The sequence below is a fragment of the Aspergillus tubingensis genome (assembly GCF_013340325.1).
Source record: "Aspergillus tubingensis WU-2223L DNA, scaffold_5, whole genome shotgun sequence".
NCBI classification, from domain to species: domain Eukaryota; kingdom Fungi; phylum Ascomycota; class Eurotiomycetes; order Eurotiales; family Aspergillaceae; genus Aspergillus; species Aspergillus tubingensis.
The window spans coordinates 297,834-321,530 of record NW_023336279.1 but is presented as its reverse complement, the minus strand read 5'-3'; the positions used below and the strand labels follow the sequence as shown (position 1 = coordinate 321,530).

At 43.6% G+C, this 23,697-nt stretch overlaps 2 protein-coding genes across 2 annotated transcripts; one reads left to right on the top strand and one right to left on the bottom strand.

Annotated features, from left to right (window-relative positions):
* Nucleotides 1-14,927: 14,927 nt before the first annotated feature.
* On the top strand, nt 14,928-16,591 carry AtWU_03457 (cytochrome P450; the record flags this gene model as incomplete). The annotated part of the gene is made up of 2 exons (XM_035498569.1): nt 14,928-14,978; nt 15,050-16,591. 2 exons carry the CDS (start codon nt 14,928-14,930, stop codon nt 16,589-16,591), a joined length of 1,593 nt encoding a protein of 530 aa, XP_035354462.1.
* A 1,307-nt stretch (nt 16,592-17,898) lies between these two features.
* On the bottom strand, nt 17,899-22,868 carry AtWU_03456 (canalicular multispecific organic anion transporter 1; the record flags this gene model as incomplete). The annotated part of the gene is made up of 3 exons (XM_035498568.1): nt 17,899-21,992; nt 22,051-22,582; nt 22,650-22,868. The coding sequence occupies 3 exons, from the start codon at nt 22,866-22,868 to the stop codon at nt 17,899-17,901; spliced, it is 4,845 nt and encodes a 1,614-aa protein (XP_035354461.1).
* Nucleotides 22,869-23,697: the final 829 nt, after the last annotated feature.

Genomic DNA, 23,697 nt, shown 5'->3' with positions numbered 1-23,697 from the left:
AACCAAACAGCAGACAGCACAGCTCGAGAAACAACAGCGAAATACCCAAAATAATACCCAAAGCTAGAACAGATCCCAACCAGAAACACAACATGGTGGTCGCTGCCAATGTACCCATTCAGCACAGTAAGAATAGCATTACAAATACCTGAGAGCATCACAATCACAATAACATCAACAGTGGAGAGCCCTACCAGCAGCAGTATAATACCAATTGACCAGCTGGTAATATTGACCAAGTCCAAGACCCAGTAATTAGCAAAGTCAAGAGCCGTCCATAACCTCAACTCCAACAGTATCAGATCCAAGTCTACCAAGTCATTAGCACACGCCTGACAATCTCTTTAGAAATATCCTATACCTTTATTACTTCTGGCACCTGGAGACACAAGACTACTTAACTCTTTCACAAGTTTCCATGCTTCTAATAATATAAGCCTAGCACGGATCTTATTCATATTAAACTCCGCTGTGCTCCCTGTAGCAGTTCTCCGACCTTAACACAGAGACAGAATCCCATCAAATACAGCAGTCTTATCATCATAAGGAGTTTAGCCAGACGGATACCACTGAAAAGCCCAGAAATTCTACAAAAGATAAATCTGCCTTATCAGCAGAAGATATGAAGCTTATCAAGAAAAGAAACATAGAGATACCACTCTACTCCTTTCAACCGCGGGTAGAAAAGACCACAGATAACATCAAACTAGCTCTAATCATTTAAGCACTCACTGTCTTCCTGTATTCTTCCCCGCTTTTCAACCTGCCAAAAAAATAGATTTTCCTATCATCAACATCAGCAGGTTTAATTCCAACTTCATCTGCGTTTCGAAGACCATTTTCAAGGCCAGCCAAGAATAGGGCTTCTTTATTATTACAGACCATGGGATTAAGGATGCTAGTAGGATATTTAAACTAGTAAATACAAACACCCTTTCCATGGCACAGTGACGGACCATTAACAATTACTAGTCACACAACTTCTTTAACCTACCGATAGAAACCAAGTGCGAGAAAGTCATCAATAAGAACCCAGTCAGATACAACAGACACAGAACAACAACATACACACACATAGGCATCCCATCTTTCAGCACAAACCAGCTAACCAATACACGTACCTAGCTTCGCCACCTCAGAAGAAATATCCTTTGGTCTCCCAGGTAACCAGCTCACCAAAAACACCAACATTCACTCCTGGTAGGACACAGCAAAGATCAAGAAAATCAAATCCTTCAAGTCTCAATACAATTCCCTAACACTGAAGATTCTATCCTGCTTTGCCACGCACATAGACTTACCAGAAAGCTTTTTCAACACATCACACAGACAAGTCCTCCCAGGGAACACATTAAAATTCATAAAATACCCAAAGATAACCACGAAGCCAGACATTATCCCTCAACTCTCCAAGCATACAGACTGGGGAAGCCTCACTCTCCTCTTTACTAAATCACCAGGACTCAAAATCCATGATCCAAATAACCAGTGGCACAATGTTCCCGTGATACCGAGTAATATTATTATTAACATCAGCAATACACTTTCATTATAGACGGGCAAGCAGCTCAAGTCAACTATACACCAGATCTCATAGAAGAAGATCCCCATGCACCAAGACCAGTACAGTATGCCATACTTCATACATCCTAACTTTAGTATATACCATGTTCCCTGTCTAGGAACCAGATATCTTCTAACCTTTATAGCTGCAAACCTCCAATCACTCAGTACACCATATAACAGTGACACGACCCAGCTGACATACAAGGACTATTTCAACATCCATCTTCAATTGACATATGGAAGTCTAAAGAGACTTTCATATAATAACCCATACCTAATAATTCACGCGCTCGGCAGGAATCAGCACACACACCAACTTCAACACAATAACCATCCTCCTGCAGGACACCACAGGCAGCCTACAAGTCTAGAACAACCTGACCTCAACATAAATCAACATAACACCCATCCCGGGCGCATACATCATGAATCTTAGAAACATAATAATACAGTAGACTAATAATCAATACCTATCAAATCTGCACCAGATTATCAACAAGAGCAGCAAGAAAAGATTCAGCATCCCGTTCTTCTTCTCAGGAAATCTAGACTATACCATTTATTATCTACCCAATTATCAAGTAAAACAGGGGACAAAGTATCCACCAATTACAGTAAAAGATTAGATAACAGGGCAGTATGCAGATACATATAGAAAAAGAAAGAGCAGGATTGGGAAATTAAAAGAGAAACCCGGGATAAACAGCGGCGGGGTATAGAAAATTCAAACAAGACTTAATTCTTATATACTCCCTTTAACAATATATTAATTACTTAGTAGCCAAAATTACTATACTTCCACCATAGACCCGCTGATACTTCAACTCACTGCCCGCCTGGTAGATATCAGCATGGTATTAATACCATTAAATATAAAACATAACACCCACCTCGGAGATTTCATCTATATCCCCCTGGATACATACAAATACACAAACTTACAGGCGCAACATGCTGCAGTACTCTTGGTAAGAGGCTAAAAGACAGCACTGGACAACAAATATAGAATCAGCAGACACAAGTTACATGTTCCAAAAAAAATAAACCACATTTCCATATTCCATCCAACCCTTCCTTTCAGTGTTCTCTCCTTGAACCCCCAACACACCCGTGATAAGCAACCCAACCACAACTCAAACCCCCCATGTCCTCTTCTCATCATCAATAACACGACCTCAGCAGCGCCCGACAAACACCCAAACACCTGCAGCTGCCTGGACCCCAGCAAACACAGCTCCAGATCCACCACCATATCCTCGGTGGCGTTGCAGTACGCTTCACAGTTATACAGGCCAATATTCGCGTCGGGGTCCGAGTAGCAGCCGCGCAACCTGTCAATAAATTCCTGGATTATATTAAACAACTGCCGTAAAAGAATATAGCAGTAGTACTCATTAAATATGCTAGGAGCAACAAGCCGTGTAGTTTAGACAGTTATCAAGACCAACCACATCCATTTTAGTTATTTTAATTTAATATGATTATATTTGATTGCGTGCAACTAAAGACAAGAAAAAAGTATATAAGATAGATATATAGATCTTCTCGATGGCAATATATATATATATATCGCACATGGACATCAATAGACTCATAGAACTTATAACACAGGGTCGAAATCAAGCCCAATACAGATATTACAACCAGATACTTCTCCATATCTCTCAAGTAAATCACTGGAATTTATTCTCGGAGAATCCACTTACAGCCTAAGAAAGAAGTGGTAGTAGCAGTCACACAGCCTTTATATTAAATTTAAACCTTCTTCAACACAGGCCACCCACTCCCACACATACATGGCATAAATGTGGAGAATAACAAAATACACAAATAACATAATCCTTAGCATTATCCCCCACATTCGCCTTTCCAACCAATCAGAAGCCATCGCCGATCGTCTTCCCCCTTACAATATCAATAACCTCCATCTAGAGCGACAAAGCTGCCAAACCATCAATATAAAAGCAACCATCCACCTCACCCGTAGAATCGAGGAAATGCACTCCATCTACAAAAACATCCTCAAAATGCTCACTGTCTTCCTTAGCCTACTATTCACCAGCAGCTCACTGGCCGCCGTCAACAGCTTCTACCCGCCCCTCAACCACACCACCTACATCACAAATGCCTCGCTGGGGATCTATAACAGGACCATCAACACCCCCTCCAATAAGACTAGCGACCCACCCACAGAGCTCATCTATAATTACTGCTCTATACCACATCCCCGAAAACCATCTATAAGCACATTAAGCACAATCCTCCATAGTTATTACAATATTCTTCCCTAGAATGGTTTTTACCCACAGCACCTCCATAGAAAACTATATCATATTAGCTCTGAAAGAAGGGGTGTAAAGATCCAGTCCACTGCTTACCAGAACCACACAGCCAAAAAGACACTATAGAAAACCGTAAGATCTTCTTACAGCGGAACTATATAATAAAAGCAGAGGCCATTACAATTTACATAATCCACCACCGTGACAGCAACAAGCTAGAGCTGGCTGGAGAGAGACTAGATAGATCTACAGGCTTTAAATTATCAAACACAAGATCTCCAACTAATATTACATGTTAGTGCCTGAGACCCAAAAGGACTTTACAGACTGGCACACACATAACAGGGCATGGCAGCAATACTGAATCTGATAATATAAGCAACTTCATTCACTTAGCAGATATCATTAAAACCCAGACAAAAACCTCAAATCTAACACCAGTGCTGGTATACCTCCAAGAAACAAGAAAATTTAAGTCTAATACCACAAACTAAATATGTTAAGTCTCATTACAATAATCTACATCGAACCATTCAACTAAGGGTTGTATATTAAAAAGTTCCCACAAAAACTCATCATCCCAAACAGAGCCCTCTTTAGCCGCAAGAGCAGTATTAACAGCAGGAGCTTACACTGAAGATTAAACTTATTCATCTGTTAAAATATTGCCTGGCGTGATTTTAATATAATATAATAGATTACAAGAAATACCACACTCACAAGTAATTATCTCTGAGACACCAGATCTTCAAGGGGAATTCAATAAAGATTAGACCATAATATTTATATCAATAATCTGATAATTATCAGAAACAGGCAGGACCAGCCTTACCTGCACTTCATACAAATTAAAACATAAGCTAATCAGCTGGGAGAGCAAGTACTGGAGGTTAATACTGAATATACACTAATCTAGTATATTAGCTATAGTTACAGTGACTTCATTAAGAAGATCAAGATCAAAGATATTAGATAAGACAACCACATTACAGAAAAGAACAAAGAAGAGCATGAGCAGATAAAATAAAACAATCCTATCAATTAGTTAATACCCTTAGTAGATACAACCCTACTACAACTGAGACACCACATACCAGATAAACAAATCAGCAGATAATCTAGATATCATAGAAATATACTTTTAACATGCCTGTATTAAGCAAAGAGCACTCCTTACATACAACACACACTCCTCCCGCTTTCAATAATCATGAAGAAATAAAGAGTTTAGGCACAAGACAGTTATCACAACCAAATAGAATATGAAATCAACTGCATCCCACTCCAACTCCCAGATAAGATTACTGACATAATCAGAGCGGTACTTAGACAGGATATTAAATAAGATTAAAAAACTCATACAAAGAACAGGAAGCTCTGACATACCTTCACAATACTGACACTGATAAAAGTTAACTCAAAATAAAACAAATCAACCAGCTGTAGAAGATTCGTCTCATCCAAGTACAGATTTTTAAAAAATATATGAAGATAACAATCTTAGACCTGAGATAATCACAGTAAAATCTTGACTTTACATAACAAAGAATTCACTGTATCTTGGTAGACTAATAACAAAGACTGGTATAGTAAGTTCAGTAATAAAAAGAGCCGCACAAAAAACATACTCAAAGTTTTATCCATATAATAGCACCAATAGATACATTAACAGACCTCAAAGCCTTCATCACTTTCAAGAAATTTTAGTGATAATTAGTAGTAACCAAGGGCGACAAGCACTTTAAACACAACAGCAGTCAAGAACCACGAACAACTTGTTTCACCTAGAAACTGTACTAACAATACCTTCCAGAATCAGCAGAAAGCCCACAGGCTGCTCTTCTAGACAAAAATTACTTACTCCTAACAGAAGCACTTGTAGCATAGAAAGTAAAGAAAACCAGATAAAATCAATCTCTTATAAATATCGCAAACAAGTAGCAATATAAACATTTCTTAATTTCTCTAGACTATCAAGCATCCCGTCGGGCGCTCCGAAGCATAGCCAACAACTAACATAAACCATAGCTTTCATAAGAACACAGAGACTATACCTAAGCACCAGTTAACCATTAGCCGCCCGGCTACCCAAGACAGCACACATTCACTCAAAGATTTTGAATAAAATATGGTCTGGCCAGTATAGCAAAGCTCCTTCTGCACTCTCACCTTAAACTATAACAGTTAAAAAAAGATTGAAATAGTCAGAAGGGCCAAGTGATACCGTATAATAATATATAGAAAAATTCCAAAGGAATTTCATCAAGTATAAAAGTGTCCTGGACAGAGCCCTAATCATTATTATATATCTTATCTGCGCTCTGCGAGGCGGATACAAATTTACCCATAAGATCAAGAACAGATTAGAGCACCCAGACTCGATCTGATAACAAATACACATAAGAAGTGAGTTCCTCGCGGATCAAATTGCTCGTAGTATCTATGCTAATAGCTAAGACGGGTATTATATGGCCCGGTACAGTAATTAAAAAAGTTGGAAGAGAGATATATACTGAATTACAGCCCAGATATCCTTAATTATTCACATTCCCAAGAAGCAGTGTCGGCACAGTAGAGAGACTACTTTTAGAGACACTATTCTGCTTGCTTATAACTGTAAACCTGGCTGGTACATACAAACATTCAGAAAAATCTAGAGCTGGATGTAGTCTAGATCAGCTAAGTATCATTAAAATAGGATTAATTAGCTGTCAAAAGTAACAGACCTTGACTGGATACCCAAGCGTCGGGGGCGTCGTTAGTATAAGTATCTATAGAAAACATTAACCTCCAGGCAGCTCCGACACTCCCGTTATCAATCACATTTTATCTAAAAGATGCATGAAATGAGCATATTTAAATAAGATTTCCATAAAAGAGAGATGTACATACTTTCCTGGTATAATAAAAATTATACTAAGTTAGCTTGGTTAATACCTTTACTTAAATAAGAAAGAATTAATATCAACAACCTACCACTGGTAGCCTCCTATATTCAGTAAAGTCACACCTAGAAAATAAAGTATCTGGCATTGTTTGTGCTGTTCTTTCTTCTTATTAATCAAGCAGAAAGAAAAAAAGAAAAACAAAGTCAGAAAGTCAGAAGATCATCCAGCTCCATCTCCCTCCCCGGATTTTCAGATTCTCGGATTCTCGGAAACTGCCGAAACAGGACTAGTGTAACCAGCTATAAGATCCTTTAAGATTCAAGATCATCCTTCAACTATCAACAATCACCATTACTCAAAGTTCAGCTTTAAATATAGATCCCATACCATCCTTAGACTGGATCCGGGTGCACTCAGCAAATTTCTCTATATAATTTTCTCAAACATTTATCACTATAAAACCTGCCTGAGATTCATACCGAAAAATTAATTCAATAGCAACACACTTACTTCTCATCTTTCTACATTCCCCCTCTTTTCAAACAAAATACTTTGACTTGTATCTTTTCCTTTAACTTTTATCTCTCTAACCCTTATTTTTTTGGAACACTGGCTTTGCCATGGATACAGAAGAGTCATCCACTCCTATATTTACCAGCTCCCTTACCAACATGGAGGATGAAAAGAGAGACAAATAACCACTTTCCATTAAAATAAAAAGATTTAATTCCCAAGACCTCGCCTCGGGATTTAAGCATCGAGAGCTTAGAATAACATGGAAGAATCTCACAGTAAAAACCATCAGCACCAAAGCTACAATCAATAAAGATATCATATCCCAGTTCAACCTCATCCATCACATCACTCGCTTTCAACAAAAGGCTCCGTTGCAGACAGTCCTCGACTCCAGCCACAGGTGTGTTAAACCCGGTAAAATACTTCTCATTCTAGGACAGCCTGGCTCGGGCTACACAACACTTTTAAGAATACTGGCCAACCAACATCGCAGCTATCAGAAAATCAGTAAAAAGGTTTCCTACGGCTCCATATCCAACAAGAAGACAGAGAAATATCATGATCAGATTATCATAAACTCAGAGAAAAAAATATTCTTCCCAACATTAACTGTTAACCAAACCATAACTTTCACTACACAATCCAAGGTCCCAGCCCAGTTACCAATCAACATCTTATCACCCCAGAAGTATCACACAGAATTAAAAGAATTTCTTCTTCATACATTAGGAATATCCCACACAGCCAACACAAAAGTGGGAAACAAATATATACATAATATCTCTAGAGAAAAAAGAAAGCAAGTCTCTATTATTAAATACCTTACTTCTCAAGAATCAGTATACTATTAGAACAACAACACCAGAAATCTTGATACAAGCAGTACATTAAACTGGACAAGAGCAATACATACAATAACAGACATCTACAGGCTGTCAACAATTATCACCCTTTATCAGACTGGAAACCAGATTTATGACCTTTTCAACAAAATTCTTATCTTAGATAAAAAAAAGCAAATTTATTATAAACCTCTTACTCATACCCGTCCCTTTATAGAACAACTTAGATTTATCTGTGGAGATGGCGCGAACATTACAGACTTTCTCACTGGAATTACCATACCTACCAAACATAAAGTTCAACCTGATTTTAAAACCAATTTCCCGCGAGACACAGAATCAATCAGGAGCTACTATCATGCATCCCAGACATACAAAAAAATAAATATCAAATTCTCGTACACGACATCTGAGCTTACTCATACTCAAACATCAGACTTCCGCGAGAGCATCACCTCAGAAAAAGCCAGCACCATCAGTCAATACACTGTTCCCTTCTATTCGCAAGTATAGGCCTGCATTGTTCGGCAGTACCAAATCATAAGAGATAATATAGTGACTTTCTCAATAAAACAGACATCTAATCTCATTCAGACATTAATCACTGGGTCACTTTATTATCAAGCATCTAACAATTCTTCTAGAATCTTCATTAAGAGCAGAGTCCTTTTCTGGTCTGTACTCTACAACAATATAACTACAATATCCAAGATTATTGATTCTTTTACCGGACATCCTGTTATCCTTAAACACAAGATTTTCACCTATATTCATCCAGCAACCATATACATTACCCAGGTAACTTCCAATCTTCCTATCATTCTACTTCAAGTCACTATCTGGTCGCTTGTTATCTATTTCATGGCCAGGCTTACAATATCTGCATCAAGGTTTTTTACCTACTAGATTATTCTTTTTGTTACAAACAGATATTCATATACTTTATTCCAAGCAATAGACACTGTATTTGGCTCCTTCAATATAGCCACTCAGATCTCTAAATACATTATTACAATCATAACCATGTACACCAGTTATCAGATTCCAGTGACACTCATGCACCCTTAATTCAGTTGACTTTTTTAATTAAACCCATTATCATATAGCTTCGAAGCATTACTCGGAAATAAGTTTCATCTGAAAGTAATAAAATATGTGGGGAACAACCTGATTCCCAGTAACAATAGTTACAATACAGCTAGTCTACACGCATCTTATACTAGAGTTGGCGGCACCAAGCAAGAATACACATCTATCACTAGCAATAATTATCTCACTTCTTTGAATTACAGCTACTCACATATTTAGCAAAATTTTAGAATTCTCTACACCTGGTGGGTGTTCTTCATTGGTATTACAATTATCAGCATCATCAATTAGCGTAACAGCACTGACTCTGGCTCTTCACTATTAATTCCTCACAACAAGCTTAAATCACAGTCAAAGAAATCTGTTGTCAACAAGAAATCACAGACACCCAAGAAAGCCATACCACAAGACCAGCCAGCACCAGCGATAGCGCACCAAGACAGTACAACAACAAGTCAACTAGCCCAAAATACAGCTATATTCACTTAGGACAACCTAACATATACCATGAAAACCCCCTCTGGAACCAGGGTCTTGCTCAATCATGTTTATGGCTGGATCAAGCCTGGAACTCTCACAGCCCTCATAGACTCATCTAGCACAGGAAAAACCACATTGCTCGATATACTCACTCAGCAAAAAACTAAAAAAACTATTCAAGATTCAGTTCTAGTAGATAGCCATGCCCTCCCTATCTCCTTTCAACACTCCGCAGGCTATACTGAGCAGCTTGATATCCACAAACCATACACAACAATTCAAGAAACTCTCCAGTTCTCTGCTCTCCTTCGCCAATCACATAATACAGCTATTACCGATAAACTCAAGTACATGAAGATTATTATCGATCTTCTTAAGCTACATGATATCACAAATTCTTTAATTAGAATACCAGGTACAGGGCATAGCCTAAATATTAAACAACAAAAACATCTTATAATTAGCATCAAATTAGTTTCAAAACCCAAAATCCTAATTTTCTTGGATAAGCCAACATCAGGCTTAGATAGACAATCCGCTTTTAACACTATCAGATTCTTAAAGAAGCTCACAGATACCGGACAATCAGTCCTTATCACAATTCACCAGCCATCTGCACAGCTTTTTTCCCAATTTAATCAATTACTTCTACTGAAATCCGGCAAGAAGATAGTTTACTTTGATAACATTAAAAAGAATTATCAGACTATCAAAAACTATTTCAGCCAATACAGACTACCCTGTCCCAGTTCCGCCAATCCAGCGGAACATATAATAAACATCATTTCAGGCCGCTTTTCTGACCATAACTGGCACCAAGTATAGCTTAACTCTACTGAATACACGGAAACACATAAACAGCTCAAAACAATTATTAAAGAGTCCTCCGCTAAGAGACCACTAAAGGATAACAGACATAAATATACTACCCCTTTTTTCTTCCAGACAAGAGTAGTACTGCATCAAATAAACCTAATACTTTTTTACAATACTAGCTATATCAACAACAAACTCGCCCTCAACATTAGACTTGGATTATTTAACAGCTTCAGCTACTAGCAGATTAGCGGGACAATAACAGATCTACAGCTTAAACTCTTTACAATTTTTATCTGGATATTTATAGCAACGGATATCATTAATCAACTACAGCTATTATTTATAGAAAGACAAGATCTGTACAATACATGAGAAAAAAAGGCTTAAATATACTCCTGGAAGACATTTATCACCACACTTATCTTATCCGAGGTACTATATCTTTATATTAGTACTGTCCTTTACTTCATTACCTAATACTATATAGTGGGCCTCTCTCCTGAATCCAGCCGAGCAGGTACAACATTCTTTATGATCTTTATCTACAGATTCCTCTATACATTAATTAGCCAATTTATCACGGTATATGCTCCCAATACAGTATTTACTGCCCTTGCCAATCCTCTTCTTATTAGAGTCCTTATATCCTTCTGCAGAATTCTCATCCCCTACTCCCAGATTATCATATTCTGGAGATACTGGATGTACTGGTTCAACCCAACAACCTACCTAGTTAACGGCATGCTCACATTCACGATTTTCAGCACCAACATGGAGTGCACAGATAATAAATTATCCTATTTTAATTCCCCCGAGAACTCAACATACGGCGAATACCTGAGTGACTTCCTTAAAACCTCAAGAATAAATTTACTAAATCTTAATAATTCAGCTGGCTGTCGCGTCTGTCCCTACAGTACAGGAAGTAACTATTTAAAGACCATTAATATCAATAATTACTACTACAAATAGAAAGACGCGGCCATTACTATCATCTTTATTCTTAGCTCCTACACCCTCATATATCTCTTTATAGCCCTGAGAACAAAAAGCTCCAAGAAGACCAAGTAAATAATATCAGTAAGCCCTTTCCAGGGAATTAGTTCTACTTCATTTTCTATTCCTGTCCCTTTTATTTCCTTTTATTCCTTTCTGTCTGCTCTATATACATAAAGATAATTTACCCCTCTATTACTTTTCACATACTGTTTATCTCTCCTTTTCCATTTTTTATTTCCTATATTGATATATTTCGCATTAGTACTGTATAATAGAAGATATAAGATAAAGATAAAGATTTATATCTATAATTTACTAACTAATTATAAGAAACATCTCTCAATAAACAAGATCATAGTAAACTAAAATACAAAGCATGGAAAACTAATAGAGGTTCCACAAAAAAAAACCAACTATATAAAAAAAATTATCATATAGCAACCAAAACCCATTTTACCATCTCTTATACATTCAAATTTAACTAGTACTTATCCTCAATCTAATTACAGCAGTCTTAACTATAATTCTCATTAGCACTGCTGTTACACTACACAGTTCCATCAATCCTAGACTAGCATTACACTCATTATAATAATAAAGCTGGGACAGAGATTATCTAATATTATCTAGAACTGAACTCTATTCAAAACCTCACTGAGAACAATCTTACAAGTCCATGACTTCACAAAAGAAACCCCAAACAAGGAACAACCTGCTGCACTCCGGAAGCGGGAACCGGCACTAAATTAACCAAGATATAAAGAAATAAGATTCCTGAATACAACAATCAGATACAGTATAAATGAACCAAACACAGTACTCAGAAACATAGATCTTCACATTCAGCCTAGCCAGAAAGTCCACAAAAAATAAGTCTCCCGACCAATACAGAACACAGTCAATCAAAGCAAGACTAACCAACATATTATAATTTTAATAGCAAAGCACCTTAGCGCTATCCATACTTCATCCTAACAAGCTCATCTCAGATCAAATACTGATTGATAAAAAAGATCTAGATAACCTATCTCACTCATCAACCCAACAACACATTAGTTACCTCAGGCAGGAAACCTTCTCTCTTCCCGAAAACTAATCAACAAAATATAATTCACAGAACATATTTCCCAGTGCAGAAATAACAGATATTTTACACAGTATTAGCCTATAAAATATTCTCACTACAGGCCACACTAAAAATACAGAAACAGTACTCAATACAAAACTGAACAATACCATATTATCCCAGAAACAGAAACAACTATTCATACAGATACCTTCCACCTTAAACATGCAAATAATACATATCACACCATTCACCTTGGGGCCAGGAACTCCAATACCAGCATCATTATAATAAAGCCCGGCATCAGGATCGGCTAGCTAGCAACATAAAAAACAAGTTTGATCCAGTCCTCACCAAAAATACTGTAAAGAGATATCCATCATTATAAATCCCGTCATCATTAAAAGCCTCATTAACAATGTCCAGGCGTAGCACTTTCCCTTATAATAACTAAAAACCACAGTAATATAATCCATAATAATCTATATAAAAAATTCCTTTATCCAAGGAAAAGAGTAGGCCCAAGTAGGGAAAAAGCCCCAGTACACCAAAATATAACAACAAAAAAATTTTCCCTGCTTCTCTACAACATCAATAAGCCAATCACCCTAGGTAAAGTTCAAGAATATCTTTAGTTTTCTTTATATCTGCCCACTATAACACAAGAATATGAGTACGGGCTTGATTCAAGAACAAATAAATAATTAATCTTCTAGCTATTAGTCAGCGTGATTAAGATCAAAATAAGTAACTTATAACTAGAAGAAAAAAAGACTTTCCTATATAACATTCCAAAAATCTAATACACAGGAAGCAAACTAAGATATTCAGATACCTTACTTACCAGATCACTTAAACTCTACCCAGATCAAATAATACAATTAAGAATATAATAACTCTCAGCCAGATACCCACAGATTAGATATACAGAACTAGACTTCTGCTATTAGTTAATAATTTAATAACCACAAGCTATAAAATCTCTCACATGAATATTTAAAGAGTTTCTCACAAACATCTTAGTCTGATCAAGCAGAACAAAAAGCATCCCCAGACAGCAGCATTCTCACACTAATTTTATGGCTATACCTTCCAACTAAGTTAGCTGTTGCTCCAAGCAATAAATCCAGTAGCCAATATAAAAAAAATATTAGAAAATAATAGAAATTAGAGTTTAGCTAAATAATTAATTAAACAAGTCTCACAACGCCGGCGAGCACAGAGTGAGAAGCTCACCCCTGTCTATTACATACTCACCCAGCTCACCCGCATCTCACCCAAGTCACGCGACCGTAAAGCGGCCTCACCCTAATCTCACCCGGGCGGCACCCACCCGACTTCTAGCCACGCTTAAGCCACACGCCGGGAAGTTAGTAGTTGGGTGAGTGACCACCAGCGAATCCCTTCTGTTGTATGTTTTTCTCTTTGTTTTTGGCGTTCACTCTATCTTATGCTTTGGAAGCTAATTACATCCCAAGAATTCCATGACTCAGATTTCGTTCGGTCTGTGATAATTTCCGCAGCCAAGCAATTGGCTTTGGATCGCACCCGTCGGATAGCACGACGGCTAGTGTTTGATACCGCCGAGCCGGGATATTAATCAACAACAGGCTGTGGCACAGGACCAGACCAATTACAGGAAATGCTGTGGTGTATCCTCATATTTACTCTACTATAGAGGAGTTGCCCGTATGTATGCAGCCCGGGGTTCCGTATTGCAACTGCTTGCTGCTTCACTAATTTGAACCGGTATGCTTATGACATATCTTGATGGAGAACTACAAAACCTCAACGAGCCTCAAGTGAGCATGGGTAGCTAATACTGAGTCATCACAATCGGTTTACTGTAGGGATAAGTTATCATGCGACATACATAAGGCATCGAAACCAACATCGACGACATAAGTGGATAGGCTGAGTGTTGGCTGCGCACAGTGGGGACAATACGATCAACCAGGAACGCAAAGAACGCCTCTAGGATCAAGTTTCAGAAGCCACATGGACAAACGGTCAGACCACCGTGCTCCAATGATTCCGACTCGTAACTTAGATCCTGGCTGAAACAGACTTCGTGATGCGCCGCCATCCCAACTCATGTCTCGGATATGCTTACTATTGATTACTACACCACCTTTGACACCAGATTATCCCACGACATGTCAAACTCCAAAGTAATCAATTGTCAGCAACCTGATACTGTGCTTACGGGCCCCTTATAAGGAAGTGCCCTGGCCGATCCATATGCAGGGGCACTCTACTCCCACGTGGGAAATGCATGGCATTTGAAAAGGCCCAGTTCTGAAACTGAAAATCGCCAGTTTCACAATCTTCTATCACTCGTTACATCTCGAAGGCTTCTGCATCGGACAGAAAGAACACCATGTCGATTCAAAACATCCTACTTGCAGCCGCGGGCGGCGCAACACTCTTGGTACGAGCACGATCACCCTCTTGGCGGACTTTACCATCCTCTCTCAATGTGCATGACTAACGTCCCAGCAGGTCCTTGGAAGAATAATCTACCTCCTTTTCCTTCACCCTCTTGCAAAATTTCCTGGTCCAATTTGGGCTCGTCTTACAGATGGCTACGGCGCCTACCACTCCTGGCTAGGCGACGCCCACCTCGACATGTGGCGACTGCACGAGAAACACGGCGACTTCGTGCGCTACATGCCCAATTCGGTCTTCATTCGCAACGCAGATGCGCTGCACGCCATTTACTCGACCAAAGCGTATGCATCGGTGGTGAAGAGCCCTCACTACCAAGTTCTCCAAGCCGGCAGCGTGGGCAGCACATTCAGCCTGCGCGGCGGACATGATCACCTCCGGCGACGACGGATCGTCTCGACTGCGCTATCCGAGAAGGCCCAGCGCGGCATGGACCCGCGCATTGCAGTGCACGTACGCAAGTTCTGCGAGGCCGTGCTCCCGGCGCGTTCTGGCGAGCTGGGCGAGCCGATGAACATGGCCGAATGGTGCGGCTACCTCACTTTTGATCTGATGTCAGACCTGGTCTTCAGCGCAAGCTACAACTTGCTTGGCCGCGAAAAGTTCCGCTACATGCCCGAGGTCATCGACAAATCGAACGTGCGTATGTCCGTGCTCGCGTATATGCCTATCATTGCCGCATGGCGCGCCGTCGACGCCATTTTCTTCCGCGATGCCCTCATCGCCCGCAACCGCTTCCTCCGGTTCGTCGTGCGCGCTGTTCGCGAACGCGCTAATCGCGCCCTGGGCAAGTGGGCGCCCGACGCCTTGGACCCATGCAAGCCCCGCGATGATATCTACAGCTCACTGGCGAAGGCCCGGGACCCGGACACGGGTGAGGGATTCACAGCATCGGAGATGGTCAGCGAAAGCACGACGCTGGTAGTTGCCGGGTCCGACACTACCTCGACGGCGATCGCGGCGACGTTGTTCTACCTGGCGGATAACCGCTGTGCGTATGAGAAAGCCGCGAAGGAGGTGCGTGAGGTTTTCGCGGGCAAGACACTGGGTCCCGAAGAAGTGCTCTCGGGCCCGGAGCTCTCATCGTGTAGCTACCTGCGGGCCTGTATTGATGAAGCCCTGCGCATGAGTCCCCCTAACGGTGCGGCGCTAACGAGAGAAGTTTTGCCGGGTGGATTGACTGTCGGCGACGTTCACATTCCTGGAGGTGTGACTGTCGCGGTGCCACTGTATGCCATTCATCACGATGAGCGCTACTATGTGGATCCCTTCACCTACCGACCGGAGCGGTGGCTCGAGGATGATGGAACTGGCAGCGTCAAGCGGGCGAGACTCGTCTTCAACCCCTTTTCGCTGGGTATGCGCGGCTGTCTCGGTCGCAGCTTGGCCTATCACGAGCTTATGACCACGGTTGCCACTGTGTTGTACCTAGGGGATTTCAAATTCGCTGAAGGACCCATGAGCAAGGTCGGTCGCGGAGTACCTGGGGCGGAGCACGGGCGACACCGTGAGAACGAGTACCAGTTGCACGAGCACATCACCGGTCAGAAGCATGGGCCGTGGCTGCGGTTTTCCAGACGCGACATCTCTGCTTAATTTTTTTCCTTTCCATTTATTTCTTCTACCTTGTTCTTCTTGTTGCATAATACGGTTGGGATTAGGGTCTATAAATCTAGTGCAAAGTGAGGCAAGTGGTCTTGGCGTAACCCAAGCCGCAGGGAGTGGTTTTTGTGCGTTTGGAGATTCGCGGAGTTCTTTGATATATCCTTCATTTTGGCTTTCTATACCTTCATTATATACTACTATCCCTTAAATAGATCTTTCTTTGTTTCTTCATATCTTCATTCATAGACCGAACATGGTAGCAAGTATGAATACTTTGTGTAGCTAGGATTGTGGTCACGGTCCGATTTCATAATATATATCCGAGTACGCGCTCTACCTACTACAATGGCACCAAAGTTTGCAGTTCTCGTTAGAAAAAAAGTGTATAACATGTAAGTACATTCGACCTAACCTATCTACTACCACACAGTACAGTACAGCATCTACAATGAGACAGGTAATTCTCCCAAACCTACACTGCAAATCAAACACAGAATATTCCAGAATTTCCGTGTCATCAACCTGAAACAAGTGCCTATGCTATCCGAGTAAGACCCTAGCGACAAGTCATAGATCAGAATGACATTTTCAGACCTTGAGTAAGCAATAGTAATCTGATTCTTAAGGTTGAACCCATCTCGCGTGGCATCCACGTGGACCGGTTCCTGAACCTGAAGATCGACAGGAGGTGGGATAAGCAGCGATCTTCACCCATTTCATTACTAGTATATGGATTGAGGTGGATTTATTACGAGCTTACGATAATCATTAGTGTGATAATTGCAACGGTGATGATTACTTCCTAGCTGTTCCCCTATTCTTCGTTTATGACGCAATATTCGGCCCCCATGTCAAGAGGAGGCTGTGCTGCTGGTAGAGGCCTCCGACAAGGCTGTTTTGGGGCGACGGACTTCGATACGTCGCAATCGAAAGGTCTTTCACAATTTGGCGAGGGTAGGCTGTCTAGTCGATTTTATTCTCAACCATGGGCATCTGGTAAGATGAAGGGAAGATTGATTCCACAAATCAGGGAGGGACAGATTCCTCTCAAACTGAGATTTGCATCACAATAAAAGGTGAAAGACTATTTCTTCTAACTAGTGCATACTGTAGAGGAAGCCTTATGTATTCTTTATACGTTGTCTGGGCACATAAGTGAAGCCTACAATATATTATGGAAGCCTGGATTTGTATGTAGCCATTAATGAAACTGCATGCGCTGTGAAAATGCACTACTCTAGATTAAATTACAATAACCATAACCACGCTCTAATCAGTTGAAAACACCAATACAACAATCAAATCCAAGTATTCAACTGCTCATCCACAACCACCGTCCTCGTCTGACTCTCCGCCGAAGATGTTGTCTCCATGGCAGAGCTGTAGTCGCCATCCTCATCCACCTCGTTATGATCATAGTGATCTTCGTAGGCGGGACAAGCCTCGTCCTCATCCACCTCACCATGCATATCTCGATACAACCTCCGGAACAGTGTGTCTCCGGTCACCAACTGCTTGGGCGTACCCCACTCGGCCAACCGGCCTGCATCAATCACAGCGATACGATCAAAATCCATGATTGTGTCCAGTCGATGAGCCACAGTGATGATAGTATGGCTGGCGAAGCGCGATCGGATGATCCGCTGCATCATGGCATCCGTCTCGACGTCCACGGCGGCGGTAGGCTCATCGAGGACGAGGATTGTCGAGCGACGGAGGGCAGCACGGCCGAGACAGATGAGCTGGCGTTGACCGTGGGAGATGGCGGTTGTGGGCATGGGTGCGTTAAGAACATCGCTGTTTTTGATAGGAGGTGGAGGGGGAGTATCGCCAGGAGCGGCAATCTTCTCCTGGACCTCATCCTTCTTCTCCTCCGCCTCAACAAGCTCCAAAAGCACCTCCCAGAGTCCGACTTCACGTAGAACATCCATGATCTCCTCATCCGTCCTTTCCTCCCTAGGATCCAGATTGAATCTCACCGATCCAGGCAAGAGACATGCATCTTGAGGGATAGCAATAATTCTCTCGCGCACGAGATCGCGACTGACCGAAGCTAAATCCACACCATCGACGATAATCCTCCCCGAATCCATCTCCAACATTCGAAACAGCGTTGCAACGAGACTGCTCTTTCCACTGCCACTCCGTCCACAAACTCCAATTCGCTGGCCCGGTTCAATTCGCAACGAAATGCCCTTCAATACCGGCACCACTTCTTCCTCTTCATCCCCATCCTCGCCATCACCAGAAGAAGAATAAGAAGCAACCACTGCATCAAAAACCAGCTCTCCCCTTTCGGGCCAACTTGGTCCCACACTCCCCTCTCCCGCTTCACCATCCTTATGCTCACTACCTACCCGGCCAACGAATGACCTCACGCGACTTACCGCACCGACACTCGTCTCCAACTGCGCCCAGAACACAATGAGCTTCTTAATGGCGCTACCAAACCCGACAATATTGATCAAAGCCAGACCGATCAACCCGGAATCTGTCGACCCCTTTGTCTTGACCGCGATTGTAGCAAGCACCACGGCTATGCCCGCTGCCACCAGGTCCAGCATCAGCCCGAGCCATTGCTGCACCGATAGTAACGCATAAAATGGTTTCTGGGACTCATTGATCTTATGCAGATTCCGTCGCGTATACGCCTCCTGCCAGCCGTAGGCTCGAATGGTGACGAGTCCGGACAGGGTTTCTAGGAAGTGGGAGAACAGCGGCGCCTTGGCCTCCACGTCGAGGAGACGGAGTATGCGTGAGGTGCGGAGGTAGAAAACCTGCAGGCCGGCCACAGTGGCCAGGATGAAGGGCAACGCCGCGCCCAGATATTTGGAAGTGACGGCCATAAGTATAGTTTGGGCGAGGATGATGCACAGGATCATGGTGGTTTGCACTACCGAGACGGGGAGCTCAAGGTCGATAAGTTCGAGGTCTTGGCTGAACCGGTTGGTCAAGGAGCCCTTATCCGTCGTGTAGAAGAGGGACATCGGGGCTTGGAGGACGGTCTGAAGGAGTCGTGTGTGGATAGTCCGTGCCACGCGCGGAGCCAGGGCCATGACGAAGAAGGTACACCCGGTGACCAGGGATAGGGTGGCCATCAGACCGAGTACAAAATATATGCCCCAGTAGTATCCCGCCTTGTCGTTGGGGTACTTGGTATTGTGGTTTCCCCACCACTCAGCCCATACTTGCGAGAAGACTATGACGAACCCGAATACCGCACTGATGAAAATGAAGAAAGCCAGTCGCGGCCAGCCGAAGCACTCCACGTAGTAGGCATACACTGACCAATCGCGGGCGGGGATTTCGTTCATATCCATACTTGGGAGCACAGCTTGGGATTCGTTGTCGGGGATCGTTTCGAGTGTGGCGCTGCTTTCTTGGGGCTTGTGGTGGGCTGCTTGACGCTCGCGGACTTCCAGTCCCCGGATATACCCGCCATGAGACCGCCGGGCCAGGTCGGTGAAGGTTCCTTGCTCGACGATGGTGCCTTTGGGGCCCAAGGCGAGAATGTAATCGGCTTCGGGGAGGAAGTGAACAGCGTGGCTGGCAAGGATGACAGTCACGCCGTGGCGAGCGAGGAGGCCATGGCGGCCGAAGAGGGAGGAGAAAATGTACTTCTCTGTTGTTGCGTCGAGACCACTCAGGATGTCGTCAAGCACAATCGTACGCTTACGCGAATAGATGGCGCGAGCGAGGGAGATGCGCACTTGCTGGCCACCACTGAGGCCGATGCCCGAACTCCCCACGATCGTCTGGTCTCCTTGAGGGAGCTGCGCCAAGTCGAGACTCAACGCGCACGCTTGCACCACAGTGGCATACCACCGCGGATCCAACGCGAAGTCGCCCGTGATGTTCTGCTGGACCGTGGTATTGATTACCCACGGCGACTGAGAACAAAACGCCGCTTCGTCCAGAGACCCGATGATCGAGCCCGCAGAAACCTTGGTCTCACGCAAGAGTGTATACAACAGCGTCGATTTACCAGAGCCCACGGACCCAACGACCATCGTTAGTTGACCCCGGGGCACTTTGAACGACATGTCCCGGAGCACGACCATCCCATCCTTCCACCCGGCTGAGACCTTCTTAAACTCAATTACCGGCTCGGGGATGATGCGTCGCGTGCGTCGGCGACTCCGTGCGGATCTCATGGAACCAACACCTGAGACGACACGGCCCGCATTGCCCGGCCCATTACCTCCACCAATTCCTCCTCTTTCTTCTCCCAAGAACCTGGACGCTCGCCCCTGTTCCCCAGAATAATCGGCTAAAAGCCAACTAAACCGAAACTCGGCGACCTCAATAGTCGGCAAGACCAAGCTAGGAATCGTCCGCCGTCTCTCCCGACGTGCAAGACTCTCCACCTCACTACTACTACTCGATCCGCCTGTAGCAGCGCGAGCTTTCTCCCCGTCGACCTTGGTCTCCTGTCCCAGATAGTCCTGAATGCGGCGAAAGCAACCCAGTGCTCCCACAAACCCGGCAAGACTGTCAATGAGCATTGCCAGCGGCACGAGCAACAACTGCAGGAGCACCAAGGAAGTCAACACCAGCGATGTACTCATAACCGCATAGCCTTGGAACCGCTGTAAGAGGATATACAAACCAAACGCGGCGACCGGGTTCATGGCTTCGGAGACATTGGACAGAGTGACGAGCTTCACCAAGATCAACCGGAACGTAGACGACGCTTTGACTTCCTCCTCGCGCAGCTGCCGGATCTTGTCGCCCAGCGGCTGCGTCAGCCCCGTCATCTTGACTGCCTTCATCACACCAAGCATACTGGCTGTCGCGGCGACGCGCGACTGGATCTGGTCCAGCCAGGCCTTCTGGGCGATACCTGCACCAGTGGCGACCCAGATGGCCAAGCCAGTGGAGACAACGGCAACGGCGGAGGCACCGAGGACGGCGAGATCGAGCATGCCGGCCAGAAGCCAGATGGCAATGCCCATCTGGATGAGGTTGGCCCAGAGCTCCGGAAACGTGCGAAGGCCGCTGGTGATGCGCTCCACGTCGGTACTCATTAGCGTCACTGCATCGGCGCCATCGAGTGCCGTGGGAATCATCTCCAGCGTGTGTCGGTAGATCAAGTCGACTAGCCCCGCGCGCATTCGTGTGATCATGCGGAAGGTCCAGTGCTGCGCTAGGGCAGTCGTCACCGCGATGCCAATGTAGACGATCACATAGACCACAATAAGCCCTGTGCCGACCGATGAGCGGTTCTCGTACCCGTCGTTTTCAATGTAACTTAGCGTGCGTTGTAGGATAAACGGTTGCGCTACGGTGAAGGCAATCTGGGCGAGACGTGGGAGGATGGTCTTCAACAGTGGCACTCGGGCATGCACGAGACAAATCAGCAGTAGGGGAGGATTGCGGAGTTTGGATTTCCCTAGAAAGTGGTCAGATTTGTTCCAGTGTGTGGATGGATGAACAAAGGCAAAACTCACAATACTTCCACATTTCCGCCAAAGTATCCCCATCTTCTTTGTCATTTGCCTTCAAGCTAGGATCGACATCAAACAAAGTGTCCATCGACAACTGCTTCTTGAATCCCCGGAAGAAGATTGGATTCAACCACCACGAGAACCACAGATTCAACTCGCCGGCGGTGGCTTCAAAAGGCAGAAACTTGAACTTCTCTAGCAAGATGCCGCGCTTTTCGGCCGCCTCCAGGCCGAACAGGACGGCTTTGACACCGACGGCGATGCTCAGCACAATGGCCACCTTTTCGCCCGACTGTACCCCCCAGAGAGTACGACAGCGCGCGGCGTCGAATATTAACGTCAGAGCCAGGTACTGTACCAGCAGTCCTGATGGACGCACGCTGCGAACATGTTGCCAGTGCGAGAGAAAGGTGAGTCCGATTTCAAGGAGCAGGACAACAACATTAGCTGCGATTGATGTCCGTGTCGTTGGGCCATTGCTGGCGGTTAGGGCTAGCAGCACAAGCGTAACTGTCGATATGGCAAACCAGCCAGCCTGAATCCATTTTGTATAAGGTTAGTCCTGTTGCCTTGCGTTATCGTCAAGGGGGCAGATCTCATACCAGTTTAGCCACATGATGCCACGATTCCACCACCTTTCTCTCTTCATTCTTCAATCCCAACAGAAATAAAGGTAACAGGAATAATGTGATGCCCGCAGGCACAAGAGTGAGTATAGACTCTTCGAACAGCAAAGTGAAGTCGAAACCATCATAGCAGTCGGCGGCGGGGCCAAACCCCGTCTCGACGTCGACCGGACATTTGGATTCTTGAGCGCCCATGGTGTTGAGCTACCCCTGTAGAAAATTCTATGTGCATAAAGTGGAGAGAGATAGGTCTTTTCCTACATGATCTAGCTATGTTTGATCGGCAATTTGCTTGCTTGTCACAGAGGCTGTGGGTGGATGCCTACGTACTGGATCCATCGCGTGACGTTCTGGAAGGGTTCAACTTACTATGCAGTGAATTTAGTGCGTAGTAAGCAACATTTACCGGGGGATAAACCATGTCAAAAACGTGGTGATGGTTGAATAGTAAGAAATAAGCGTAAGATAGATGGGCGGCGGTGACACTAACCGTCTACGGTAATGCCCTAGAATCATGTGCTGACTGTTCTGGAACACTGCAACTTGAAACACAACGCTAATAATAACAGTTTGATGAGATTAATCCTCCAAACCAGTTACTAGAAGTGCTAGCTCTTAGTCAGTTTATTGTGTGGTTACTACCCAAAGGTCATGGGGGCAGTGTTATGATTAAATCGTTTGCTTAGAAGGATCGCGGAGGTTTATCCACTAATTCCAGAACACGAGGTGACATTTCTGCAACCAGACTAATATTAGCTTACTAGACTCATCACATTCACCTAAACAGCCTCGACGAAGGATCTCAATGCCGTGCCCACAACCACGGCAGCTTTACTAGTTTTTTGCTTACTACGCACGGCAATGAGCATCGACCCAGTAAATTCCCCAGACTTGATGACTTGGACCCGACTAAGACGTCCTCAAAAGATCTTAGATATAAAAGGAAATAAAAGGATGGAAGCAGGATCAAATATCGTCATCGTTCATCCAGATTAACTTCATCAATCTCACCCCCCTTCCCGAA